The sequence below is a fragment of the Euleptes europaea genome, chromosome 6 (genome assembly GCF_029931775.1).
Source record: "Euleptes europaea isolate rEulEur1 chromosome 6, rEulEur1.hap1, whole genome shotgun sequence".
NCBI lineage: Eukaryota > Metazoa > Chordata > Lepidosauria > Squamata > Sphaerodactylidae > Euleptes > Euleptes europaea.
In genome coordinates this window covers 35,964,740-35,990,346 of record NC_079317.1, presented here as the reverse complement: position 1 = coordinate 35,990,346, position 25,607 = coordinate 35,964,740, and the positions used below count along the sequence as shown (strand labels likewise).

The 25,607-nt window shown below is 43.5% G+C and overlaps 1 protein-coding gene across 1 annotated transcript in view; it reads left to right on the top strand.

The window, feature by feature from the left end:
* The window catches only part of YLPM1 (YLP motif containing 1), a 63,889-nt gene that overhangs the window by 15,032 nt on the left and 23,250 nt on the right, over nucleotides 1–25,607 (top strand). Inside the window, exons 3-17 of the mRNA XM_056852188.1 lie at nucleotides 192–386; nucleotides 1,037–2,157; nucleotides 4,009–6,144; nucleotides 7,201–7,306; nucleotides 8,340–8,859; nucleotides 12,030–12,119; nucleotides 12,395–12,572; nucleotides 13,149–13,279; nucleotides 14,942–15,096; nucleotides 16,590–16,652; nucleotides 17,184–17,303; nucleotides 18,639–18,815; nucleotides 19,697–19,780; nucleotides 20,403–20,486; nucleotides 22,302–22,382. Of these exons, the coding sequence (XP_056708166.1) occupies nucleotides 192–386; nucleotides 1,037–2,157; nucleotides 4,009–6,144; nucleotides 7,201–7,306; nucleotides 8,340–8,859; nucleotides 12,030–12,119; nucleotides 12,395–12,572; nucleotides 13,149–13,279; nucleotides 14,942–15,096; nucleotides 16,590–16,652; nucleotides 17,184–17,303; nucleotides 18,639–18,815; nucleotides 19,697–19,780; nucleotides 20,403–20,486; nucleotides 22,302–22,382 (5,241 nt within the window). The remainder of the gene's footprint in view (nucleotides 1–191; nucleotides 387–1,036; nucleotides 2,158–4,008; nucleotides 6,145–7,200; nucleotides 7,307–8,339; nucleotides 8,860–12,029; nucleotides 12,120–12,394; nucleotides 12,573–13,148; nucleotides 13,280–14,941; nucleotides 15,097–16,589; nucleotides 16,653–17,183; nucleotides 17,304–18,638; nucleotides 18,816–19,696; nucleotides 19,781–20,402; nucleotides 20,487–22,301; nucleotides 22,383–25,607) is intronic.

The window sequence follows — 25,607 nt, the reverse complement described above, 5'->3', positions numbered from 1 at the left end:
TCCTTGGAAGATGGTTTTCTAGGGACATGGACTGCAGTAGTGTGGCAGAAATCCCTTCCACGAAAGTGCTCCACATGATTAGTTGCATCTAGCCCATATGCCAGTATCTTCAGTGATGAAAGCTGTACAGCTCCTAGGCCTTATGTTTGAGCAGCCTTTCTGTTGGTTCTGATATTTATTTGTGTCTTCAGCTGACCATCAAACCACCAGAGGACCCTGAGGAAAGTTTAAGGTTGCAGCAGCTGCAGGCAGCAGCGACCCAATGGCAGCAGCATCCACAGCAGCGAGTGGGCTTCCAGTACCAGAGAATTATGCAAAAGCATACACAGTTGCAACAGATTCTGCATCGCTATCAACAGATCATACAACAACCACCACATTTGCCTGTGAGTCATTAAAGGAATAGGATTTGTTCCCACTTTACTGTTGCTTTACTGGAGTTATTAACTGTGCTTTAATGATGAGTGTGATTATTCTTTATAGTGGTCTCTTTTCATCTTAGTAGACCTTTGCCTGTTGGCTAAATGTTAGCTTCTTGTTCTTCAGATGTTGCATTCCAATGTAAAGGGGAAAAACCAAACCAGTTCTAGTGTGAAATACATTGTATAGAAAGAACTCCTGTTTACTTCAGTGGGACTTAATCAAGCAGTATGTTTAGGATCACAGTGAAAACTACGATAGTTGTACATTTGTTTTGTTGCTTGTATGATTTTATTATACTGTTTTTACTTGTGAGCCTCCTTGGGAGGTTTCCAGAGAGGAGCTTAAACATTTTTTCAGTAAATAAAAAATAAATGATAGGTACTTCATACTGTGACAGTAATAGAGAGAAAAATGAAAATTGTGTTCCAAGGCTCCAATGTATGGCATCACCATCAGAGCACAGTAATATTTCAACTGTGACAGTGTTTAATATTTCCTTTAAGATTGTAGATCCAGGTTTCTGCATCACTGACTGCATTAAATAGCTTCAGGTTTGCAAAACATAGTTGACGGGCCTTCATGTGCCTTCATTATTACTTTCTCTTTCACACAGACAATGTCAGCAGAGATGCAGCTACAGCATTATGAGACACAGCACAAAAAATTCCTGCCTCTTTATAAAGAGTGGGAACGGGAATTTCAGCAGTGGCAGGATCAGCTCCAGGCCTATCCTCACAAGGACCAACTTCATGAGTGCGAGAAACAGTGGAAGATGTGGCAGGGGCAGATGAAAGCCACGCAGAACCACTTGCAGGAAAAATTGAAGTCCCTTCGAAAGATGAGCAGTCAATATGCTGGGGGTACAACTGTTCCACCTCAGTTTTCTCCATATTCTCAAACCACTCAAGGTGGAATGCCTATTATGCCCTCTACTTTGCCCTCAGCAACGCTGTCTGTAACATCCACCGGGTTCTCTTCTGGCTCTCACGCATCTGATATATCCGGTCCCAAAGACTCTGGTCCTCAGAGTACCCAGATCACTGAAACTGCAAGGCCAGCCCCGTTTTCTTCCTCAGCTGCTTTTCCTTTTAAATCGGCCGAGTCGCCTGCCTCTTTCCATGCAACAGAGGTCACCAGGCCAGCTCTCCTTCGTACTCCCACATCTCCTCCTTATACATTTAAAGCAACAGAGTCACCTGCTGCCTCTCAGACCATGGAGACAACCAGGCCGGCTCTCCTTCCTACCCCTGCTAGTTCTTCTTTTTCATTCAAAATGACCGATTCTTCTGCCACCTCCCAAGCCACTGAGACAGGCAGACCAGCTCTCCTTCCTACCCCTGCTAGTTCTTTTTCATTCAAAATGACTGATTCGCCTACCACCTCACACGCCATTGAGACAGCTAGGCCGGCTCTACTTCCTACTCCTACCCCTTCTTCTTTTTCTTATAAAGCTTCAGATTCATCTACCACAATGCCTTACCACTCGAACGTGACATCCTCGGCTAGTTCTTCTGACCAAGGCAGTTCTTGCATTCCTCTGGGCAAACAGTCAATGCCATTTGGTTCTGTCTCATCTGAACTTGGCTCTGCTGAAGTGAAGCCCCCTTCTACGGTGTCCTCATCATCTGCAGCCACCACCACTGCCACCACTACCTATCAGAACAAACCAGTGAGATCAGCTGGGTTTCCTGAATCTCCCAGAGGGCCATGCTTTGATGGCCCCAGGGGTCCAAGGTAGGATTTTTCCCCCTTTATAATTTCCGAACAGTATTGCTAGACTACAACTGTGTAGGAAACAGACTGTTAAAGATTTAAGCATAGTTTTGCTGTATGTAGCACTGTAGAGAGTATGTTTTATGTGGATTTGCTTGACTCATGATCACTGCTACCAGTGATAGCCCTGCTTGCTCATGTGACTTACAATGCCGTCAGCTTGTACACATCAAACACTCCTCTAGAATGATTCTGGAGTGCCCAGAGACATCCAGATCTGCTCTATATTTGAGGTGGGTCCTTTGGTAAAGCGTATTCTTGAGACAGTGCTATGGGGATTGGTAGCATTTTGTGGCTACTTTAACCTATTTACCCAATATGTCCCGTGGCAGAAACAATCTGCTTTCCTTTTACTACTTTGTAAGTTAAGCTTATTTTACATATGGGCAAGGTGTTTGTTTGTTTGTTTGTTTTTAGAAACTTCCTGGATTCTTAAATGGTGATTCCTTCTGGACTGAAACGTGTTGTGTATTGTAGCCTTTAACTTAGCCCAGTCCCATTTGTAAGTCCCACTAAGACCAATGGATGTAGTTGCAAAGTATGCTCGTGTGCATAGGGCTATATACTTAATGTTATCCTGCACGGTGTTCAAGAACTTAAATCAAGAACTTATTTGATATTAAGAGACATAATATTTCCTTTGACTGTATATCGTTTTGGAATTCAGGGAGAATTTTTCAAGAGTAGGCATAATTAATTTGCCTGTTGCCCTGCGTGGGATACTTGTATATGGCTTTCCACAAACCAGAACCAACATTCTTGCATGCAGAACATCGGATTTACTGGAATTACACAAGTCTGAGAATTCAGGTTTTCAATAAAGAGCAGCAAAGAGGCAGCGTCCTACACACCTGAAAATTATATGTAAAAAGAAGAGTTCTGTCCACAGACTTTTATTTATTTACTTTGTAGATGTCCCACCTTTCTCCCCAGTGGGAACCCAAAGTGCCTACCATCATTTTCTTCTTCATTTTATCCTCACAATATCCCTGTGGGGAAGTTAGGCTGAGTGTGTGTGACTGGCCCAAGGTCACCCAGCAAGCTTCCTTGACAGAGTGGGGATTTGAACCTGCATCTCTCAGATCCTAGCCTGACTTACTAACCACTACACCACTCTGACTTCTAGTGCCATGTGTAGTTTAAAACATCTAGATTGTGTGACATTTTTTCTTGCTTTTTGCAAGGTGCACATCATCCAATACTTCCCTGAAGTTGGTGTCCTTTTATCAGAATGATTTCTTTCATGTAGCTAGCAACAAAAATTCTCCCCCTATAAATAGTTTGGTTTTTTTGGTACGATCTAAGGGCCAGACTGCACATCATATGGGAGATCTCTGATGAGATCTTCTGAAATGGAAGCTCTGAATTGCATCTGAGCAGTGAAATGGATGAAGAGGATGTTTTACCCTTTTACTGCAATGTTTCTCATATAAATGACACTGTTTATAGGTATTAACATTTTTCTTTGATGTTCCAAGGTAGACATCCAGATATCAAAACCTCAGGTTACAGATTTGCTGCTTGGGACGTTTGTAGATCTTCAGCAGATCCTGTTTTATAGAGAGGGAAAATCCATTATCTTGTATGTATGTGACATAAGTAATTTCTAGTTTCCTGGTTAATAGTGAGGATCATTTATTATTTCATGAGGTTTGAATCTGGCAGATTTTCCCCTGACAAATCATATGGGTTCTGTTGTAAGCAAATCTAACTAATCTGTCTTACTTGAATTGATTTTGTACTATTCAGAATATTTCCATGCAACCTCTTTGGAGTCCTGCTCGAATCAAATATTTCTTTCTATACACACAGGTTTGATGGACCACGGGGAAGGAGCTTTGAGAGATTTGAAGCTCCAAGACAGAGAGGGCCCCATTTTCAGGGCCAGCGCTTAGAAGGCCCAAGGCCAAGACTTCAAAATCAGCAAATGGATGGGTCTTCCAGCAAACAGGGGACAATCCCCCGGGGCCCAGCAGCAGCATTCTATTCTCCTCCAAGTGCATCGCCAATGCAGGCTTCCCAAACAGGTGGACCGCAGTGGCGGGGGTCTAGGCCTCTTTCAGGTCAGCAGCATCCTCAAGCAGAGGGTCACGACACTTTTGGTGACGTGGCCAGCAGTCAGGCAGCTGCAAACCATTCTAAACCTCCACTAGATAGAAAAAATTCTGGTCAGCTTCAGCCAGGTAAAGGCCCGTCTAACATGCACCAAAATACATCCAGAATAGATGGCAAAGAAGTGGCATCAGAAGCCAAAAAATGGAGCACCACAGAGGCTGGGCGGCAGATAGAAGCATCCAAAGCAGCTGCTTCTTTGTCATCAGTTTCTGCTCATCCTCCAAAACCAGGAGGGAAAGGAGCATTGCTGCCAAAGCCAGGACTCGGAAATAAAGACTTGAACGCCTCAGAGAGTAAATTGGCTTCATCTGAAAATAATCAGAACAAGGAACCATCTAAACTAGAAGGCAGAGCAAGGGGGCAAATTAAGCCAGGAGATAACCAAGCAACAGGACCAGCTGGCAGAGGTAGGGGCCAGGGTAGGATAGAGGATACGAGAGGTAGAGGCCGGGCCAGGGGCAGGGGAAATCCAAATAGAGGTAGAGGCAGAGGTCAAACTAGAGATGTAGCAGGCAGAGGCTTAAACAGTGGGGCAGAAATCCATGAGAAGCTGCCAGATAGACAGTCAGGCAGCTGGGAAGCAGGCAACCAGGAGAGAGTACTGGGCAGGAGATCCAGGAGCCAGGACAGAGGGTTACCAGCTAGAGATAGGGAGCCAGGTCATCGGATGGGTAGCAGAGAGAGAGGCCGTGCAAGTAGCCGGGAGAGGGAACCAGTCAGACGGCCTGGTAGCCGGGAGAGGGAACCAGTCAGACGGCCTAGTAGCCGGGAGAGGGGACTAGATCGGCAGGCTAGTAGCCGGGAAAGGGGCCCTGGTCGACAAGCTGGTAGCAGAGAGAGAGGCTCAGATCGGCGACCTAGTAGCCGAGACAGAGACCCAGTCAGAAGGCCTAGTAGCCAGGAAAGGGAACTGCACAGGCATGATGTAGGTCTTGGAGGCAGTACTGAAAATTTACCTCCATTTCGTGATGAACCTCGCAGGCCTCCATGGGCTTATGGAGATTCAGGCATAGAAGAAGGACATCCATTTGACTACAGAGATGTTCCACCGTTAGAGCGCAGGAGATTGGAGGATTGGGAAAGTGACAGATACTGGCCTGAACGTGACCGCCGGTATCATGATGGTCCTCCTGATCCATATGAGAGAGATGATTCACTAGCACATCATCGCCCATTGCCCCCTCTTTCACCTCTTCCCCCTCTCCCTCCTTTACCTCCATTGTCTGCAGACCTTGACAGGCGCAAACCACTTTGGGATGACTGGGAAAGGCCAATGGCTAGGGAGAGGGAGATGGACAGAGATCAGGACAGGATCAGAAGACCCTTGGATACGTATGATCGTGAATTTGAAAGAGACTGGGACAGAGATTACATAAGACCACTGAGTGACAGAGATACACTGAGTCGTGATCTAGACATACCTCCTCTCCCACCTTTGCCTCCCCTTCCACCACTTCCTCCTTTGGACAGGTATCGTGATGAACGATGGATGGAGGATAGAGACAGAGATTTCTATGACCAAGATCCTAGAGACAGAGGTGAACTTAGAATCAGAGAGTATCCTGATACATGGAGGGAGCCATCTGACTTTCCTACTGACAGGAAGGATTGGGAGAGGAAAAGACTTCCAGAGAAGTGGTATCCAGAGGACATGGACAGATTCCCATCTTTAGAGGATCATATGGAACCGCCGCCTCTGCCACCACTCTCATCTGACATACTGGGAGAAGAGCCAAATTCAACGTCTAAGCAGTCACTAGGAGGAGTAATGGTCCTTAGTCAAAGGCAACATGAAATAATCTTGAAGGCTGCCCAAGAGTTGAAAATGTTAAGGTGAGTTGGTTGATCTTGTTGCTAACTGTACAAAAACTTTCTTTTCCCCCAGTCTATAATAATGAACAGCTGTTCCTCTCTCTGCCTCCCTTCCCAGAGTGTTAACTAAAATTGTAGTGTTACTTGAGATTGATAGAAGAGAAGACATTTGGGTATCTTAGTTGGTGGTGATCATTGTTATCCCAGGATCTGAGTCAGGCAACGCAGAGTAGAAGAACCTTGCTCATGAAGACCTCGAGCATTGGGGGGAGGGGGCACCGTGGAAGCAAAAAGTCTGTGTAATGGAAATGGTTGCTTGTTGGTCTCCCATCTTGACTGGAGAGAGGAGGTCACTTCACCTCTTGATCTAGTCACAATACATATAGAAACTAATGCTAGAAGAGTTCAGAGGACAGTGGTTGCCTCTCCTAAGACTTGCCCTCTAGAGGGAAGCCTCCTTGTGAATGAATGAGGCTAAATCAAGGATTCAACTGTAAAAGCAAATCTTTAAATGCAGCAGATAAAATAGGGGGGAAAGTGCTATTTCTGCTTTACTCAGTATAAATGAGTTGCTGAAAGCCATCCTCTAATATATTGGACTGTATTCAGATTATATACTGTACAGCACTGCATCCTGTGGATGCATTAGATTCTCAGTGTTAGTGGAGGTGTTTTGATATAGTCTTGTTGCTGATAGTAGAGGCATGATAATTAATGGAAACATGGAGATTTTTTTATCTGTATGTTCCTGTGGCAGAATGGTGGTACTTTTTTGTCACCTACTAGGCTGGATGGTGTATATTAAGATTTTGATCTGAAGGTTTTCTTAGTGAGGGCTAGATTTTTTTTTCTTTCAGCAGAAAGTTAATATTCTCAAGAACTGTAATAGTTGATTTGAGGTGAGGGTATTAAATACATTTTGGGGATACGTGTTCTCTGCAAGGTGTTGGCTGCTCGTTTTTGGCACTAATAAAAAGTGTTGAATTTGATAGATCAGTGGATCATATGCTTTACTGGTATTAGTACGGATCTTAAAAAGGATACTTACGGCAAATACTGTACTTTTTGGCTCTGCAGAGAACAGAAAGAACAGATGCAGAAGATTCAAGACTTTGTTCCTGAGCCTAATCTGCCACCACAGGAAATGGCCAGAGTCCAAAGTACAAGGCAGGAGAGCTTTCAGGTAACTTCTGAGGATATACTGTGTGAGTGCGAGTTTGTTCTGAGGTGCCTGTTTCTTTATTTGTTTTTAAAAGTTATAATCTTTTCCTCCAGAAAACAAGCCCAAAGTCATTTACATAGTTGACATAAATCAGGGTCATGAAACCAGAATGCAGTATAAACATAATGCCATCAACAATCAGATACAAACAAAAGGCAGGTAAAACTAAACGTTGCTTAAATCCCAGGGGGGGGAAGTTATGCCTGGCTTAATAAATTTTGTATGGGCTTTCTAATTTATTGTAAAGTTCAGGGGTTTGTTAAGTTCTCCACCTAGACCAGCAATTTGAAAGAAGGAGCACCCTGCCTTGCACTTCCTGCAAGCAGTTTCTGTGAATAAAGCCACACTTGGCATCCGCAGTGCTTATGTAAATCCACTTTTGGGAAGGGACAGTTTCATATGTGGCCATGCTGATGTGACCTGGCTCTGAGAGAACTGGGCAGGGAGTTGCTTTGAGCAAACAGAGACTAAGGATGGCCATTTGGGACAGAAAAGTACAGAAGTTAGATATTTATTCTCTGCGACAGATTTTATTTATTTATGTTATTTATGGTCCTCCTTTTCTCACTGAGACTCAAGGCTGATTGCACAGTGTTGTAAGTCAATGCAGTCAGTCAGATGGGACATCCAAGAAGCCATGTAACAGAGTCAGGATTGTGGAAATTATAACCAAGTAAAAATGTGGAACAAGGCTGAAACAAATCATAAATATTAACATGACATATTAAACCCTGCAGGAATTAAATAATAAGATAATATATACAGCAACAGATAGTACGTACCATACACAGTAGTACAGTCCACAGACGGTTTCCCATTCTCAAAGCATTCTTCCTGACTTATTCCATTATAATAAAGTCCTATTACTTTATAAGCTGCATGAAGTAACAGCATTTTGAAAAATACCTTTGGTGGACACAGAATATGCCCCAAAAGGTGGATTTTTAGTTTTTAGTTTACTTTATAGGTCTGTTAAATGTTTCCTTTTATCTAGGCTTCTTCTGAAATGCAGCCTGAAATACCAGTAGAGGAACAACCCATTACACCATCTCCAGCTGTAATTATAAAGCCACCAGTCTTGTTTCGGAAGCCCACCCCAGCACCCAAGGTAACTACCCCTGTAGCAAGGGTTTCTGCCCCAGCAGTGAGGGCACCCGTTCCAGCCATGAGGCCACCTGTGCCAGCCGTCAAGGCCCCTCTTCCCATGGCCAGGCCTCCGGCTCCACCTGTGCAGCCAAACGCTCCAGCCCCCATCTCAACTGCAGCAGCCACTCAGGTTTTGGCTCCTGTGGCGAAGTCGTCGCTTGCTGTGAACCAAGAGCGTTGGGACGAAGATTCTTTCCATGGACTTTGGGATACCAGTGAAGATAAAGGAATGAAATCAGAGTACGACTTAACTAAATCAGAGCCCTCATCAGTCCCAGCAGCCTTTGCATCAGGTATGCCACAGCATTCCAAGCCACCAGTTATTCATCAGACTGTCGACTATGGACATGGCCATGGCCGCGGTCAAGGTGAGTACTGTTAATATTTTTAAAACGTTATTTTTAAAACTGTCTTCAGAGCAGCCCATTGGATCATAATCTCTGCATTGCAAATGAGCATCTGAAGACACCTTTGTTTTAAAATATTGGAAAATTTGGTATCACTCTCATCCTAACGTTTCCCCAACTACCTGCTGAGAGAAGGATCTTTTATAGGCTTTCTGACCTGTGTTCCATCTTTTTATGTTGAAATAAAGTAGGGATTAATGAATTCGTGAACAGTTAAAGCAAATGGATAGAAATGTTTCTGCTTCCTGTGTAATGCTGGGACTTGGAATCATCTAATTAAATAGATTTAGAACTAACAAAAGGAAGTGCTTCTTTTAAAATGTATAATTAATTTATGGTGTTTTACGTCATTGTTTCTCAAACTGGGGTCTTAGTACTCCAGTATGTCTGCAAGAGTACTCTAGGGAATCTAAACATCCTCTGAAAGGTGAGTGGATGAGCCCTTCTCATGATCCCTCATTGGCAGGGACCATGGCTCAGTGGTAGAGCATCTGCTTGGCATGCATAAGTTCCTAGGTTCAGTCCCTGGCATCACTTCTTAAAAGGATCAGGTAATAGATCAGGGGTCCCCAGTGTGGTGCCTGTAGGTGCCATAGTGCCCGCAGACACCTTTACTGTTGCCCACCAAGTGTTTTTAGAAAGTGGGCTGGGCCAGATGGGGCATTTGCCCAGCAGGGCTTTTGATTGGCCGTAGGAGATTTGATTGGCTGTGCAGACATTTTAAAAGTTGTTTTGGCAGCAGCTATTGCCACCAGCACAAAGATATTACCCTCAATCATGCAGCGAAGCTGTACGTATGCGAGAAAATATTTTTTAAGATATTCTATTAAACATAGATTCAGCCTGAAATGTTGAAAAGTTACTGTTAGAGTTATGAATGACCTCACTCCCTGACATTTTGTGGTTGGCTCCGCCTCTTGTGGCAGCCATTTTGTCATTGGTTCCACTTGCTGCAGCAGCCATTTTATGGTTGTGCCCACCACCCTGTGTCAGAATTCGAAAGGTGCCTGCAGGTTCAAAAAGGTTGGGGACCCCTCTGATAAATTATGTGAAAGTCCCCCACCCAAGACCCTGGAGAGGCTGCCATCATTAGAAGACAGTATTGACCTTGATGGATCAGTGGTCTGATTCAGTATAAGGCAGCTTCATGTGTGTCTGGCTAATGTAAAAACGGAACCCTCTCAGTTTTCTAGGAATGGGGGCTGGGATTCTCCACCCCAAGGGAGCAGGACTGAATCAACTCTCCCATCTTCTGAAGGGCAAAAGCTGCCACCACATTCACCTACCTTCCAGATCACCTTGGAGCACTTGCAAGTGATTGGTTGTTGTTGGGAACCAGCTCCTCGGTTCTAGGAACTGCTGATTGGTTTAGTGGCACCAAGGAGATGTAGTCCTAGTCCATATCATTGTTACTTCTAGTATGAAATCGGACTGTTTTTCTGTTTTCCAGTACAAAGGCTTTCAGAAGAGACAGGCAGATATTAACAGCCAATTTTTAATTGAATACCAGGGTTTTTTGATGCTGCATTTTTTATGTGAGCAGCTCTGAAACTTTTTGTAGATCCCTTCATAATCCTGTTTAAGCTGGCCTCTGTCTAGAAGTTATTAAACAAGTAAATTTCTTACTCTCTCTGATACAAACTCTTCTAATTAAAGACTGAAACTTATTAGAACTAAATCCTATGGATTTGGTGCCCTCTTCAAACCAAAGCTTGTAAGCAATGCCCAAATAATGAAATTGTTTTCTCTGAAACCTGCTTTAAAGCCTAGCTCAGGGGTGTCAAACATATGGCCCGTGGGTCAGATCAGGCCCGCCGAGGGCTTTTATCTGGCCCGCAGATCCAAGGCAGCCACCCCTGCTCCCTCCCCAACGCCCACTGTGTCGTTGCCAGCCAACAGGGGCTTACATATGCGATCACAAGCCAGAAGTTCCCATTGCACTTGCTTTCTGCTTCTCTTTCCAGCTGCCCCTTTCCCCTCCCCTCTTTCTGTAGCTCGCCTTCTCTTTAGCCTGCCTTTCTTTCCCTCTCAAAGCTGCCTTTGCACTTCTTTCCATCTATCCTTCCAGCCGCCCCGCCCCTGCTGTAGTTTGCCTTCTCTTTAGCCCGCCTTTCTTTCCCCTCACAAAGCTGCCTTTGCATTTGCTTTCCATCTCTTCTTCTAGCCCCCCCTCCCCTCTCTTGCTGTAGCCTGCCTGCTCTTTCTCTCGCTCTGAAGGGGCTTCTCTCCCTTCGCCTTTCCTTTTCATTTTCACACAGGAACACTCTGAAACAAATAGGTTGTTGCTGGAAGAGAGCCAAGGATTGGAAAAGTACTGGAAAGGAGGAGAAGTGGGTGAAGTATGGGGAGAGACGCAGGCTAGCCACCTCTGCGACTGACATGAGTTTTGCTACTGGCCCTCACACCTCTATGGCAGGAATCTGTCAGCCGTTTTGCAGTGGCATTTTATACCCGTCGCAGTTTATGTACTGTTTTGAAGGCAACCCTATGTTGCCTTCTGCATGGAGAGAGTGCATGGATCACTGTGGACATATCCCATGGTTTACCAACTGTTAGAAATCAAATCCTGGGCTAGGTGGGCATTGGCAGTTTTCATGGTGTGTATTTTGGGCCCTGTTTAGTTACCAGTACATGTGTTGCCTTTGTACCGAAGCATATATCTGTATTTTCTGCAGTGTGTCCTGTTTGCTACCCACCCATTCATTCTGTACTGACAAACAGCTGGTGGGATTTGGGAATGGTCTTTTCTCAAATCAGTTAAAAAAAAAACCACAAGTGTTTGCATTGTGTATCTGCTGTGTGATGAGCCAGCTTTAACAGGACTTCAGTATTGGCACCTGCTCTTTTGTTTTTGGAGACAGAAATGTTAGACGTGTTGCTGCATTGTTAAGGAGTTTTCCCTCGAGAATTTTAGCTAGGTAATGCCTGTTTTTTAATTTAATTACATATTTGTTAGGTTAGACAAATACAGAATGTTTGTTCTGAGTGTAATTTGTTGACTTCAGTGGTGGTTATTTTCTTTTAAAGCAGTAGATTCCTGTTCCTTCCTCTCAAGCTTTTGATTAAAGAAAGCACATATGTTTTGAAAGTGGGACAATATCTTTATATTATTGCCAATTTTTATTTAATAGATATAACTGCCAGTAAAGGTGGACACATTCCTTATGGGGAGAGAATAACTCTGCGACCAGATCCTCATGAGAGACAGTCTTTTTCAAAAGGTGGGTGTGTCTTTGGTGACTCTTCAAAGAAGGCAGCCATCAGTTTGATGGTTAAGAAACAAAATTCACTTTCCTCTTCCCTTTTATAAAAAAAAGTAATTGGAGTACTTTCCTCATACTTCGGAATAATTAAAATATTTTAGTTAGCCTTCCAGTATGTAACTCCTGTGTACAGCCTAAAGAGGCACATTTTAAGAAAGCCACTTGGTTCTGTTGATTAATTTATAACCTGGGCCTTGTAGAAAAATGATTTTGGGTTTGTTTGATTTTTGCAGAGCCTCCAGGCCAGAGAGATCGATACGCCAAGGAGAGAGATAGTTACTTTGAGCGACAAAATAATACAAATACAGACCATAGAGATTTCAGAAGAGAACGAGAATCCTATAGAGACCGTAGTTCTGGAGACCATGAACGGGAAAGATTTGACAAAGATCGTTATCCTCGAGAAGACAGGTATGTATTGTGGGAACAACTGGAGCATAAAAGGGTATCATAACCATTGTTGATCAGAGGTCTTACATTTTCAGTTTTTTGTTGGAGCAATAATCCTCAAACACTTTTCTAGAGAGGACAATTTTATACATGAGTATCTTTGCACAAAATTACTAATGATCCTAATTTAGGTAAAATATGTTTCTATCCATCCTAATTTAGGTAAAATATGTTTATATCTATCCAGGTTAGATACAGTGATACTGGAGTCTAGAGTGAATTCCAGTATCACTGTATCTAACCTGGATGGCCCAGACTAGCTTGATCTCATCAGATCTCAGAAGCTATGCAAGGTCAGCCTTGGTTAGTACTTGGATGGGAGACCACCAAGGAATACCAGGGTCGCTATGCAGAGGAAGGCAATAGCAAACCACCTGTTAGTCTCTTGCCTTGAAAACCCCATAAGAGGTCATGATGACTGTTAATGCATGGCTCGGTTCTCCTTGTTTTGTCCCTGTTAAGTCTCACGTTAAGTCTCATGTAAGACCTCATGGGACCCCCATCTTTAATATTATTAAATGTTATTTCTGTTAGCAGGCCATCTCCTTCAAGAAATCAATCTTACCGTGACAAAGACCATTCAAACTCAAGGAGGGGGGGATTTGAAAGACAGTCGTATGAAAGAAAACCGGATCGTCCTCCATATGATCATGGGCCTGTGTTTGGAGGTACAGTTCTTCAGCCTGGGAGCAGTATTAGACTATTGGGCTTAGAATGGGGATGAGAGCATGAGCTTGCTTGATTCTTCCACTTTAAAGGGTGTAAGTAAATGTAATTATTGAAGGTATCTTAATTATTTGGTCTCCCTGACACCAAACCGAGTAATAACAGTAATTACATTTTTGTTAATCTTACTGGTCAGAATAGTCTAGGAATTCATCTCTGCCACACCTGATTAATATGTGTCATCTCCTAGCCCAAGAGTTAGAATATTCTATGAAGTAATCCTTTACAATAAACATGAATGTGAGGTACATTTGCTTTTAGTTCTGAGGCAGAGTGGGGGAGGGGGATTATTATTATTTTGGCCTTCAGGGAAGGGTTTATGAGACGCTTCTTCTTTAAGAAGTTAATCTTTAATCTTATTACTGTATGTTACCTGTGTAGCTCAAAATTGGAACACAAATATGCCTGTGAATAGGCTTGATTAGGAAAGAAGATGTCATTGCTTATTTGCAAAGCGACAGAATTTTCCCTTGTGCCTAAAACAAAGCCCAAACCCTAAAATTCTACCCAAAAAAATGTGCAGGGTCCCAAGAATCATGAACAGAGTTCTGCACATGCAATGGTGCTTTCCGTTGCACTGCTCTTGAACGCTATAAGATCCCTTGGCATGGTGGGAGCTTTAGCTGTAACTTGTGATATAAGAGGCAGAGAGAGAAGTTTACTCGCTTGCTTTGCCAATGTAGCCCATATTACATGACCTTTTCCATTCATGTAGCCCCCCCCCTCCAACACTTAGCATCATTTTTTCAAGACTCTCAGGCGGCTGCTGGGTTAAGTGGGCAAGAGCTGCTTTTTACTGGCACTTCAGAAGAACAACTCTCTGTCCATCTTAGGGGAAAGAAAGCCCTGAAGCCCTGCCTCCAACCTCAGTCACTGTTCAGCAGCTGCTGGACTTTTACCGAAGATGAATTTAACAACTTGCTCTCTAAAAAAGCTCTGCAGGTTCTGCATTGGGTGTAGGCTTGGCTCCAGCATGGCATCTCCATCGGCATGACGACTTTTGCCCACATGGCATGACTTTCACTGCCCTCCCCCAAACAGAATTCTTGGAAGCATTTCTGGCAGCCAAAGGAAGGGGGAGCTGAGATAGGTGTGCTGCTTAGGCAGCAGTCCTTGACCCACGGAAATACTGGGCTGGATCCAACCCAGTGTACTAGCTGTTCTGCTTATGATAAAATAATATCCACTAATTCCAGTTGCATTTACTTTAAATATATATATATTATATGAATTGCATAAGGATGAATTAAGTTCTCACTGGTCTTTATAGAGAATATTCAAGGCTTTTATGTGTTCAAAATATTGCACACATTTTTAAGTCTTTCAAATGTAGCCCTCTTTGTGGAAGAGAGGTTAACTAAGCTACAGACGATGTTTATGCTGGTGGCTTGTAGGGAAAGGCTTTGCATTTTATTGTGTGGGGGTTTTTTTACACCATGGTGTGTATTTGTTATTTTAAATACTTTATTATCAAATGAATTAAGGAAATATATAGAGAGGAAAATTTATTAGTGAAGCATATCAGAAGCAGAAAAAGAATGGTCTCTTTTCAGTTCAGTCCAGATTGTTTATTTTGCTTCTCTGTGTGCAAACCTTATGTTAAGGTGACAGGAGAAATTACCCTGAGGAGAGAATGCCTATTTCTGCCCCATCAATACCCCGACAACCACCTCCTGCACCACGTGTAGAGAAGAAACCAGAATCTAAAAATGTGGATGATATACTGAAGCCACCTGGACGGGAGAGTAGGCCAGAGAGGGTAAGTCTGACCATTGTGAGGCAATGGATTGTGTAGGAAATGTGTGATAGCATTTACTGTATATAGCCAAAGGCTGTTACAATCAATCACAAAGAGCATAAAACATAAATCTAGGAAATATGTGTGGGAGTCTGTTGCTCTTAAGTTTTCAGTTGGGCTTTACACCCTCTGAAATACAGGGCCACTCTACCATCAGTGCATCCTTCCTCTATAGCTTATCCAGGGGATAACCATATCCTACTGTATTTTCCCTGTTTACCTATGCTTGGTTTTCTCTGTCAGGTGTCCTTGACGCTGTGATCTCCTTAAATGACTTCTTTTTCCTAACACATCTTCATGGCCATATTCTAACTGGTTTCTTTGTTGATTACCAAAACCATTATCCTTTAGTGATTAGTCATCCAAAACCAGATGCCTTTCTCTACTTGTCAGCTTTGAAAACTTTTTAAAAACTAAGCACCAGTAGTCTGGTTCCATTTTAGTCCAAGTGGAATCTTTCACTTTCATACAGTGTTAGCTTACTCCAAAATGTTCCCTAGTGCTTAACAAATTCCATTCTTTCATCCCAGGACCACAATCACATGCACAAATCGAGACCTCTACCTTAATCATCATCTCTCCAGCTGGCCTTGTGTTTGGAACAAGCAGCATTTCAGAGAATGCTACTCTGGAGGTGCTGGTCTATAATTTCCTGCCTAGCAGCCTACATTTTTCTATCAGAACTGCACGACTACACTACCCAATATTGTTGGTGCTGACATGCACAACGGCTGTTGGTACCTGCCTGTATTACTTACCAGACTATCTAGACAGCATGTGATGTCCGTTAACTCATTGTGCCATCAAACTGCCCATTACAGACCCATCTCTGTAAATTCCTAAGGAACAGCTCACACTGCCAAGGGTACCCAACCCTAGAAGGATATTTTTGGCACAAGAGGATGTTGGTTTGCTATCTGTGGGGCAGGTCCACTCTAGGAGATTATTTCAGTGCTCCTTAGCCCCAGACCCTCATTCTCCCTGACAGCTGAGGAGTCTCATATATGTACTTGACTTCTCTAGGCCAGAAACCTTAGCCTCAAGGGGATAAATTTGTACCCCGAGAGCCAGGAGCTTGCTGCTGCAAGCACATACCTACAACGTCTGTCTATACTGTGCAATATACTGTATAGGCCCGCATCACCTTGATGTCTTCCTGTCATATGACTGGACTTGTCCTTTGGATGCTAAAGGTTTACTTGGAACTATGCCGTTTTCTAAAAGTGAGAGGAACGTCGTGTTGTGCCCTCTTGTTAAACTCACACAGTTGCTGAACTCACCTCTTATCTCTTTTCAGTCTGTTGCTATGGCTGTGACGCTTCCTTGCTTGGGACTCTTTCTCACAGAGGAGCTGAGCTATAGCTCATAAAGAGAGAATGAGGCTGTGTATTCTGTATTCATTGCTCGCATTTGGTAGATAGCCTGCCTTTCATTTGTACTGTCTTCTGTTCTAGATTGTCATTATCATGAGAGGATTGCCTGGCAGTGGAAAGACACATGTTGCTAAACTCATCAGGGTGAGTAGTAGTAAAACCACATGTTCTCACTTGATATTGCACTGTGCAATTTGGTTGTATCTTAGCCTCATCCATCCACATGAGAACTTTCATTTCAGAATGTTCTGCATCTCCTTAGTGAAAGCAAATTTTGGATTTTGAAGTCCTGCTGCATGCTGCTTACTTAAATACCTCGGATGCCTCTTCCATTACTATAGTACAAAATCACACAAGGTTGGAAGAGACCACAAGGGCCATCCAGTCCAACCTCCTGCCATGCAGGATCCCACAATCAAAGCGCTCCTGACAGATGGCCATCCAACCTCTGCTTAAAGACCTCCGAAGACAGGGACTCCACCCCCACCCCACCCCCCGAGGCAGCGCATTCCACCGTACAAAATCACACAAGGTTGGAAGAGACATGGCAGGTGTTAGCTATAATAAAGAGCTGAAAGGGGAATGTTCTCTTACTAACAGCAAGGAGACTGCTGTTGGGGCTTTCTATGTGCTTGTAGCAAAAGTGCAAGTTATGTCCCTGTGTTTCCTTTCCAGGATAAAGAAGTGGAATGTGGAGGAGCTGCACCGAGAGTGCTCAGCCTGGATGACTATTTTATCACTGAAATAGAAAAAGAGGAACGAGACCCAGATACAAAGAAAAGAGTGAAAAAGAAGGTACTCTTAATGCCTTGGCCCTTGTAACTGAGCTCGTCCCAAGGAGGAGTGGAACAATGTGGAAGTGCACTTTTTTTTCTTGCCGTCAAGTCACATCTGGCTTGTGGTAACCTTTGGTGGGGTTTTCAAGGCAAGAGATGTTCAGGGGTGGTTTGCCATTGTCTGCCTCTACGTAACTCCCCTGGTATTCCTTGGAGGCTGTCCCATCCAAATACTTGCCAGGGTCGCTTTTAATAGGCAAGGATCATGCAACTCCAAATAACAGTGCTTTGTCTTGATAAGAACACAAGGCTTTTTTGGCCAGACAAAGTTAGGCATTGTTTTAAACTATGTGCTTGGCATTTTATACTTGTCTTTCAATAGCTTCCTTGAATGTTGAGACTGTGAAAAGAAAAATCCACCAATAAACTGCTAAGGCCCCAGCCCCATAAGTGGCCAACTGTCAGTCTGTGGGTCATATCTAGCCCCTCAAAACTGTTTTACCCAACACATGATTATCCTCTTAATTTAAATTAAGGTGCAGTAAAAGATTTGCCCACAGTTTTACTTGAAGGAAAAGGAAACGTTGCAAGAGGTATGGCCTGCATATTAAAACCATTTCTCTTTGGAATGTGTACATAGCACATTCTGTGGCTATCATGCTGTGTTCCATAATTACAAAGCCTTCCATGCTAGTTAGTGCCTGATTTATTCAGTGACTAATCATTGATGAACACATCAGTTTGTTTGGAGAAATATGCTACTGCTGTCAGAGGAGAGCAACCCTTGAGTGTAGAAAATGGCCACTTCTGTCTTAGGCCAATTTGGTAGAATGTTAAGGTCTTGGTCCAACAGGGATGTAGACTAAGCCCTGGTTTCAACATCATGCCAACAAGGCAAAAGAATCCACCCACAGGACTTTGCACGTGCTCAGTGTCTCACTCATCCAGTGTGGTAGTGGTTAGCGTGCTGGACCAGGAGCTGAGAATCCCAGGTTGAAATCCCCCCTCTTGCATACATCTCACTAGCCAAGCTTGTAACAGTCATTGTCTCAGCCTAATAATCTCACAGGGTTGTGATAATAATGTGGAGGAGAGAACCGTGTAAACTACCCTGAACTCCTTGGAGAAAGGGTGGGATAAAAAATATATTAGACTTTAAAAGAACTTAAACAGGGCTGCCACCAATGCGAAACAGCCATGCAGGCTTAGTAAGCAAGCCAGCCCGCCCAACACCTGCCTTTGCTACCAGTCTCTAGGGTCCTTAGTCATTGTGTGATAGTAGGAGCTGAAAATCCACTCTTATTAGGAAGGAGGCTTGTTCTCCTTTAGCCTAATGTGCTGTTTTCTGGAGCAGGTTTTGGAGTACGAATATGAAGCTGATATGGAAGAGGTCTACCGTGCCAGCATGTTCAAAACCTTCAAAAAGACTTTGGACGATGGGTTTTTCCCCTTCATTATCCTTGATGCCATCAATGACAAAGTGCGTCACTTTGAGCAGTTCTGGAGTGCTGCAAAAACAAAAGGGTTTGAGGTAAGCTTCCTTAGAGAACCTTTTCAGTGGTTAGCACCTCTAAAATGACCCATGATAGCCAGTGCTTGGGCTGTAAACAGCCAAGGCAGAACCACTCCTCAAGTCCCTGCAGGATCTGAGGCCAACATAGCAGTTGACCCAAACTTCAAGTTATCACTAGCCCCAGAGTAGCAATCCACAGACTCTGGGATGCATTGACAGGGCTGCCTGGCAGGTGGTACTAAAAGTAGTCAGCCCAGAAGGGAAGGCCTAAACTAGACTGTAGCAAAGACTGAAAGATATAGTCCTGACCCAGAAACATATGTAGGCAGGCCTTGACAGGGAGAACGAATGGGTTGAGGGTGAAGCTGTGCTGGAGTCCGTGAAGATCACTGTGCTCTGCAGCCTAGAGTGGCAGCCCAACTATGGAATTTTCTGCAGACAGAGTGCCCCAGATACACTTCCTGTTTTATTCCAGACCAGCGACCCAGTCAACTCTGTGCCTAGCAAACCTTGCGTTAACAAAAGCGAGCTACTCGTTGATGGTGGTTGCTGTGTTTTATTGGAGAGTTACTCTTTTATTACCACCTTGGATGTTAATGTTGTATTTATGATTTGTTTTATATTGGATTTTTTTGGTATGAATTAGTGTTAACTGTGTCCAAGCTCATTGCTAGAAAGTGGTATAGAGTCTCAAGAAAAAAGGGGTGCACCACAATACAGAGAAGCAGGTTCCCACTGCAAGTCCAAATTTGACATCATCCCTCCTTCAGCCTTGCTTGTTCCGTCTTAGTTGGCACATCATCCAGTGTGCTCACAAGCTCTCCTTAGGCCAACAAGCAGACTTTGGACCTGGGCAGCAGGTGTGTTCAGCATATTTTCTTATCTCCTGTGCCTTCTAGGTCTATGTGGCTGAAATAAGCGCAGACAACCAGACCTGTTGCAAGAGAAACGTCCATGGACGCAAGCTCAAAGAAATCAACAGGGTAACTCCACAAAGCTGCAGAAGGATAGACACTGCTGCAGTTAATTTTCTCAGGGCTGACCGAATTTCTTGGGGGAAGGGGCTGTTTTAAGAAGATATCCATTCTAAGGATTTGTGTATTTATTTTAGGAGGCAAAAGCCAGTGTGGTATACTGGTTAGCACAGTCTAGGTCTAGGAAACCATGAAAGTTTGCTTGGGCCAGTTACTCCCCTATCCCTAACTGACCTCGCAGGGTGGTTGTTGTGAAGATAAAATGGAAGAGGGGAGAATGCTGTTGTAGGGAACTTTGGGTACCCATTGGGGGGAAAGCAGGCTATAAATTAAATAGCTAAAGAAATAAAGTCCATTTATCAACCTCAAATATTTAAACGTCTTCTGTCGTCATGTACTCTGATTTTATTTGGAAAATATTACTGTAATGCATGCAGGGTAATAACAGTTTTTACCAGCATTTAACAGGCAAATTGGAAACTGGGTTAGATTTGTGTTTTCTTGCAAAATCGTAATGCACTTACCTATACTCAGGGGAAAAGAATTCTTTCCTGACTAAACCCAACGTTTTTCTTTAGAAATGCTCTAATGTAGGGAAACTCTTCCCTGCTCCCATTCTTCCATTTTTCAGATGGCTGATTATTGGGAGATGGCGCCTCGTCACATGATACGTTTAGACATTCGTTCTTTGCTACAAGATGCTGCTATCGAAGAGGTGAGATTTGTAAGAAGCAAAAAATGTGTGAGCCCATTCATTATATGTGGCTAAACAAAAACTGTTGATTTTCCAGACTGTAGAAGAAAGCTGGTTACTAGTGCAGGGTTTTACTACAGACCGAAGAATTTATTGTGTGAAATTATAAGCAGAAAAATATTAGAGGTCTAGGAGAATTAACTACTCCTGAGTCTTACCAAAGTACTCCTGTGATCAAACTTCCAAAAAAGTGCCTGTAGTCTGCCTTCAGTGAGGGAGGCATTACTTGGAAAGAACATTTACTTGCCACGTCCTCATAGTCTTGACATGCATTCTCAGTGCTTTTTTGAGTAGCTCAAGGCATATTGGAGTATACGGATGTACAGATAATATGCAGCTCAAGTGCTGCACATCTGGATTTTGATGTTAGAAGCTGCTGGAAGAGCCAGGCAAAGAACAAGAATTCTGCAAGAGAACTGCTGCCTGGTAACTCTTGTGGTATCACTATTTACTTCATTCTAGTAATCTCAGAGGTAGAAACAAGAGCCTCAGCTTTCAGGAAGAGAGACTTCTCTAATATGAGTAAAAATCTCAGTTATCAGACAGAGATGAAGGTGTTTGCAGGTTGTATTCTTTTCCAATATGGGCCACTAAATCTGGATCTCAAGGAGGTGGGATGTACATTTAACATACTCTTCTGTGTGGAAACCTCAGAAAATCCATGCTTGCACATGATACAGGCACAAATATTTCTGCCAGTATTGGCTTGTTATCTAACCATGCAGTTCAGAAAGCTTCAGTGTCCTTAACTTTTCTTCAGAGGAGGCCAGTTCCCCAAACACACATATTGCAGTCCCCTGAGCACTCTGAAATTTTGTTCCTGCAGTGTCAGCAGATCCTAAGGGACAGCATAGTGTGTGTATGTATGTATGTGGGCAGGACCATAGCTGGGGGGAGGGGACAAGAAGGGCAGCTGCTACCCCTGTGCCATGCAGAGAGGGCAGCGGAACTGCCTCTCCTACAGGAGGAATGGGCTGGATAGGAGAGGCAGTTCTGCCGCCCTCTCTGCATGCCACCATGCTGCCTGCATGGTGCAGTGGTTAAGAGCGATGGACTCTAATCTGGAGAACCAGGTTTGATTCCCCACTCCTCCCCATGAACAGCAGTCTCTAATCTGGAGATCTGGGTTTGATTTCCCAGTTCTCCGCATGAAGCCTGCTGGGTGACCTTGGGCTAGTCACAGTTCTCTCTGAACACTCTCAGCCCCACCTACCTCACAATGTGTCTGTAATCCGGTTTAATTCTCCTTAAAAGGTAGTGAAAATCGGCATATAAAAACCAACTTCTTCTTCTTGTGTGTCCCCCCCCCCCAGTTATAGCTCTGTGGGGATAGTCTGCAGTGGGACTGGGAAACTGATAAAAGTTGTACTTAAGCTTTCTGAACTACATGGCTGTATATACAGGCAATTAATCTGCTTGAAGTTTTCTTTTCCTATTGTCTACCACTGCAGTAAAGCGTAGAATGGGAATTCTTAACGTTTTGAAGCAAATGTGTATAAAATTGATAGAATTATCAGTTGACATTTCATTGGTACTAAAGAGTATACGTGGATGGAGAACACAAGCTGCAAAGGTATCATCTATTTCTGTGACAAAAGACCTAAAATACAAAGCTGTAGAAAGAAAAACCAGTTGTTCGTATGCTGAATCAGTACCATTGAGTTAATGCCATTGTTTGTTTCTTTTGAATCTATTTGATCTTTGCCTTTACTGAGGCACCAGTGTCATGAGCAGGTATTGCAGTTTGCTATAATCTTATAACTATGTGTTACTTAGGTGGAGATGGAGGATTTTGATGCCAACATTGAAGACCAGAAAGAAGACAAGAAAGACCCAGATGAAGAAGAGAGTGAACTGGTAGGAAATACATAAGCCACCCAGAGCAACAAATGTCTTTTCTTACAGGGCACTAACAGGAACTGTGTCTGTCCTAACCCCTCACCCCACATACAGCAGTGTAGGAGCAATGCATATGTAAGAGTTTCTTAGCAGTTTTTGAGCAATCCTCAGATCTAGAGTCTCTGTCACTTAATTTTGCTTAAAGTACCGTTGTGATATTCTTTGTGAGTAGAAGTTACAATCTTGATGAATTTGGCAAAACAACCCAGGAATTTAAAAAGCTGTAGCTCAGTGCCTTGGAGGAGGTCAGCTCTGAAATATTTTCAGTTTGGGGATGGAGACATTTCTTTTTAAATAGTGAATGTAGAAATAGAGTTTTTCTAGAGACTGCTGTTGATTGAACTGCCTTGTAGCTCCACTACAAAAAAAATCTGTCTTAGAAGGCTTTGGTGGGAGGGGGTATTTATTTTCATTCAGCTGGTAGGAGAGTAGTCAGCAAAGAGCTAGTTCCTTACCCAGCTCAGAAAGCAGAAGCAACAAACATGACACTTCTGTCAGGGAAAATTTCAGTCCTACCTCCTGTTTTGTCTTGGAGCCAAAGTCAGCTTTCATCTCAGATGTCCCTGCATGGAGCATTGATCTTTGCCTTTTAATATCTGCCTCCCCTCTTGACTTATTAGGCTGGAGGGAGGGGCAAGGCATAGTTTGGATATATTTAATCTCAGTGCTTCATGCTGGCACATGGTTCACCTGCCTGTTTTCAGATGATCACTCCTGCCCCACCCCCAAGTATCTTCGTTGAGAAGGTGCAAGGGGTTCTTTCAAGTATTCCTTTATTCTTTATGCCACCTTTTCTGTCTTAGAGATTGCTTTGGGAACGATAGCTTCTTCAGTACAGGACAAATTCTCTTTGTGGGAAGAGATGGATGCTACACAGATGCATCAGAGGTTGCATTGAAGACAAAGCCTGCCAGAGAGAGAGGGAGGCAGTTGCCTTCATGCTCTTTGGAGTCCCTCTGGGTCAGGGAAGCAGTTGCCGCTCCAATGAGCCTGGGTTCTGCAGACTCCAAGAAAGATGGCAAGGCTTAGGATACCACAGTCTGTCAAGGGAGGCAGCCAGCAGGGCATAGTGACAAAACTAACAACAAGGAGTTGTTGGAGGGGTTGTGGCTCAGTGGAAGAGCATCTGCTTGGCATGCAGAAGGTCCCAGGTTCAATCCCAGGTTTAATCTCCAATTAAAGGGACTAGGCAAGTAGGTGATGTGAAAGACCTCTACCTGAGACCCTGGAGAGCCGCTGCCAGTCTGACTAGACAGTACTGACTTTGATGGACCAAGGGTCTGATTCAGTATAAGGCAGCTTCATGTGTTCATGTGTTCAAGGAATCATCCAAGGCTGCTTCAGACTTCATTTCCTGTGTCCAAACAGGAAAGAAGAATGTTCTCACTGCTTCTAGTCCCCAACAGATTTATCCATCTAAGAGCTAATGCGTCCTTCTAACTCAAACCATGCATTGCGGAGGGGGGTGGAGGTCAACTGGAAATCAAGTTAAGAGTATTCTCCGTGGAGATCTGTGAGGTTTTCCTCATGTCAGCCCGACCTAAATCCATGAATCTAGTCTTTGATTCTTCCAGAGGGAAGCGTTAAAGGACTGAGCATTGGAAGGGTCCCTTGTAATCTAGTTTTTTAAAAAATACGGTGGAGATTCTCAGAGAATGCATACAGCAGAACTTTGCATCAGCTTTAACATCTGCACTGGTAATTCCAAGGGAACGATGGAAACAAGATGCTTCAGGATCATGAGGGGAAATCATGAGCTGCAAGGACCCAGTAGAGTTACTGGATTAATTTTACCTAGATGGCAGCACTTACATGTGGTGCAGTGATACAGTGAGATAATCCAGAGAAACGGATGATTAAAACACTGAAAGATGAGTTTCAACCACTACTCCATTCTTAGGTGCATAGTCAAGCAAATCCTGTTGTAGAGTGGGGAAGAAAGAAAGATTCTTCTTGTTTTCAAGACAGCAGAAACTAGGAGAACATGCCTCCTCTAAGAAGCTAGTGGACCTAAGCCTACTCATTCAAGAAAGTGGCAGTCAATCACATTGATAGCCCCTTTCAGTTCTGACAAAAGGAACAACCCTGGGAGGAATGCAATTAAGCCTGAGCCAAGGTTACTGCCAGCGGGTGCAAGAAGTAACAACATCACCTATGGGAATCCACAGCCCCAAACAACTATGTCCTGAGGAGAACATAACTGGCTTGTTCCCTGGAGGTAAACAGCACGTCATTGGACAGGTTTGTCCTGTCTTCCACAAATAGATTAAGTAAGAAACATCAGAAAGTTCTTGATGGCGTTGTGTCTTTTTCAGGAGACAGAAGCTAACAAGGTAGATTCATATCTCTAAAGATCCCTTTTCCCCATATAAGCCAGTTTCCAAAATAAATGGGAAGTGGAAAGCAGTTTCTGAACTTTAAGGTCTTAAGCCAGCACACCCTCCCCCAAAGAAAAAAATACAGAATGGAAGCACTTGAAGGTCAATCAGAGGAGGAGATCATCAGTTTGGTATTGACTGCTTTGACTGTTTTAACTGAATTACCGGGTGCTTTTCAAGGAGAATAGCTGCAAACAGAGATGTTTCAAGATATAATTGAAAAGTGGGGCCCATGTTCTTGGACCAGCTTGCCCCTTTGGCCAACAGCAAAACAAGAACAGTTACCCATGAGATTAGGAAGCCCAGGTGAAAGCTACCATGCCACTGATGTGACTTCTTTGGATTTCCTTTATAATTCTTGCCTTTTGGCTGGAAGGATTTGACCATGAGATGATCCTGGTTCAGTCAGATTGACAACCAAGTTCATGTTACTCTGATCTCATAATGTGCCTTTGAACTGCCAGGAGTCTCATCCAGTGCCTGACATTAAATTGGTTGTGTGTGTGTTGTTGGCGGTTGAGCAGCAACAACTGAGGTTGAAAGGGTATGCCTGGCAGTGATTGATCAACACCATTTTGGCCTCTTGTAAAGCATCCAACAGCAGCTATGACAACAAATGCTGTATGGAAAACATTTCAGAAGTATAAACGTGAGAGCCCATCTCTTCAGCAGATGCCTTAGTTCATCTGCAGCAGGTGAGAATAAATGTCTGAACCTAGCAACCATAAAACAAATCATTTCACCTGCATTGATACAGCATCCCACATCTCAGAAGATTCATACTTCACAGCAAGTGTGGCTATGC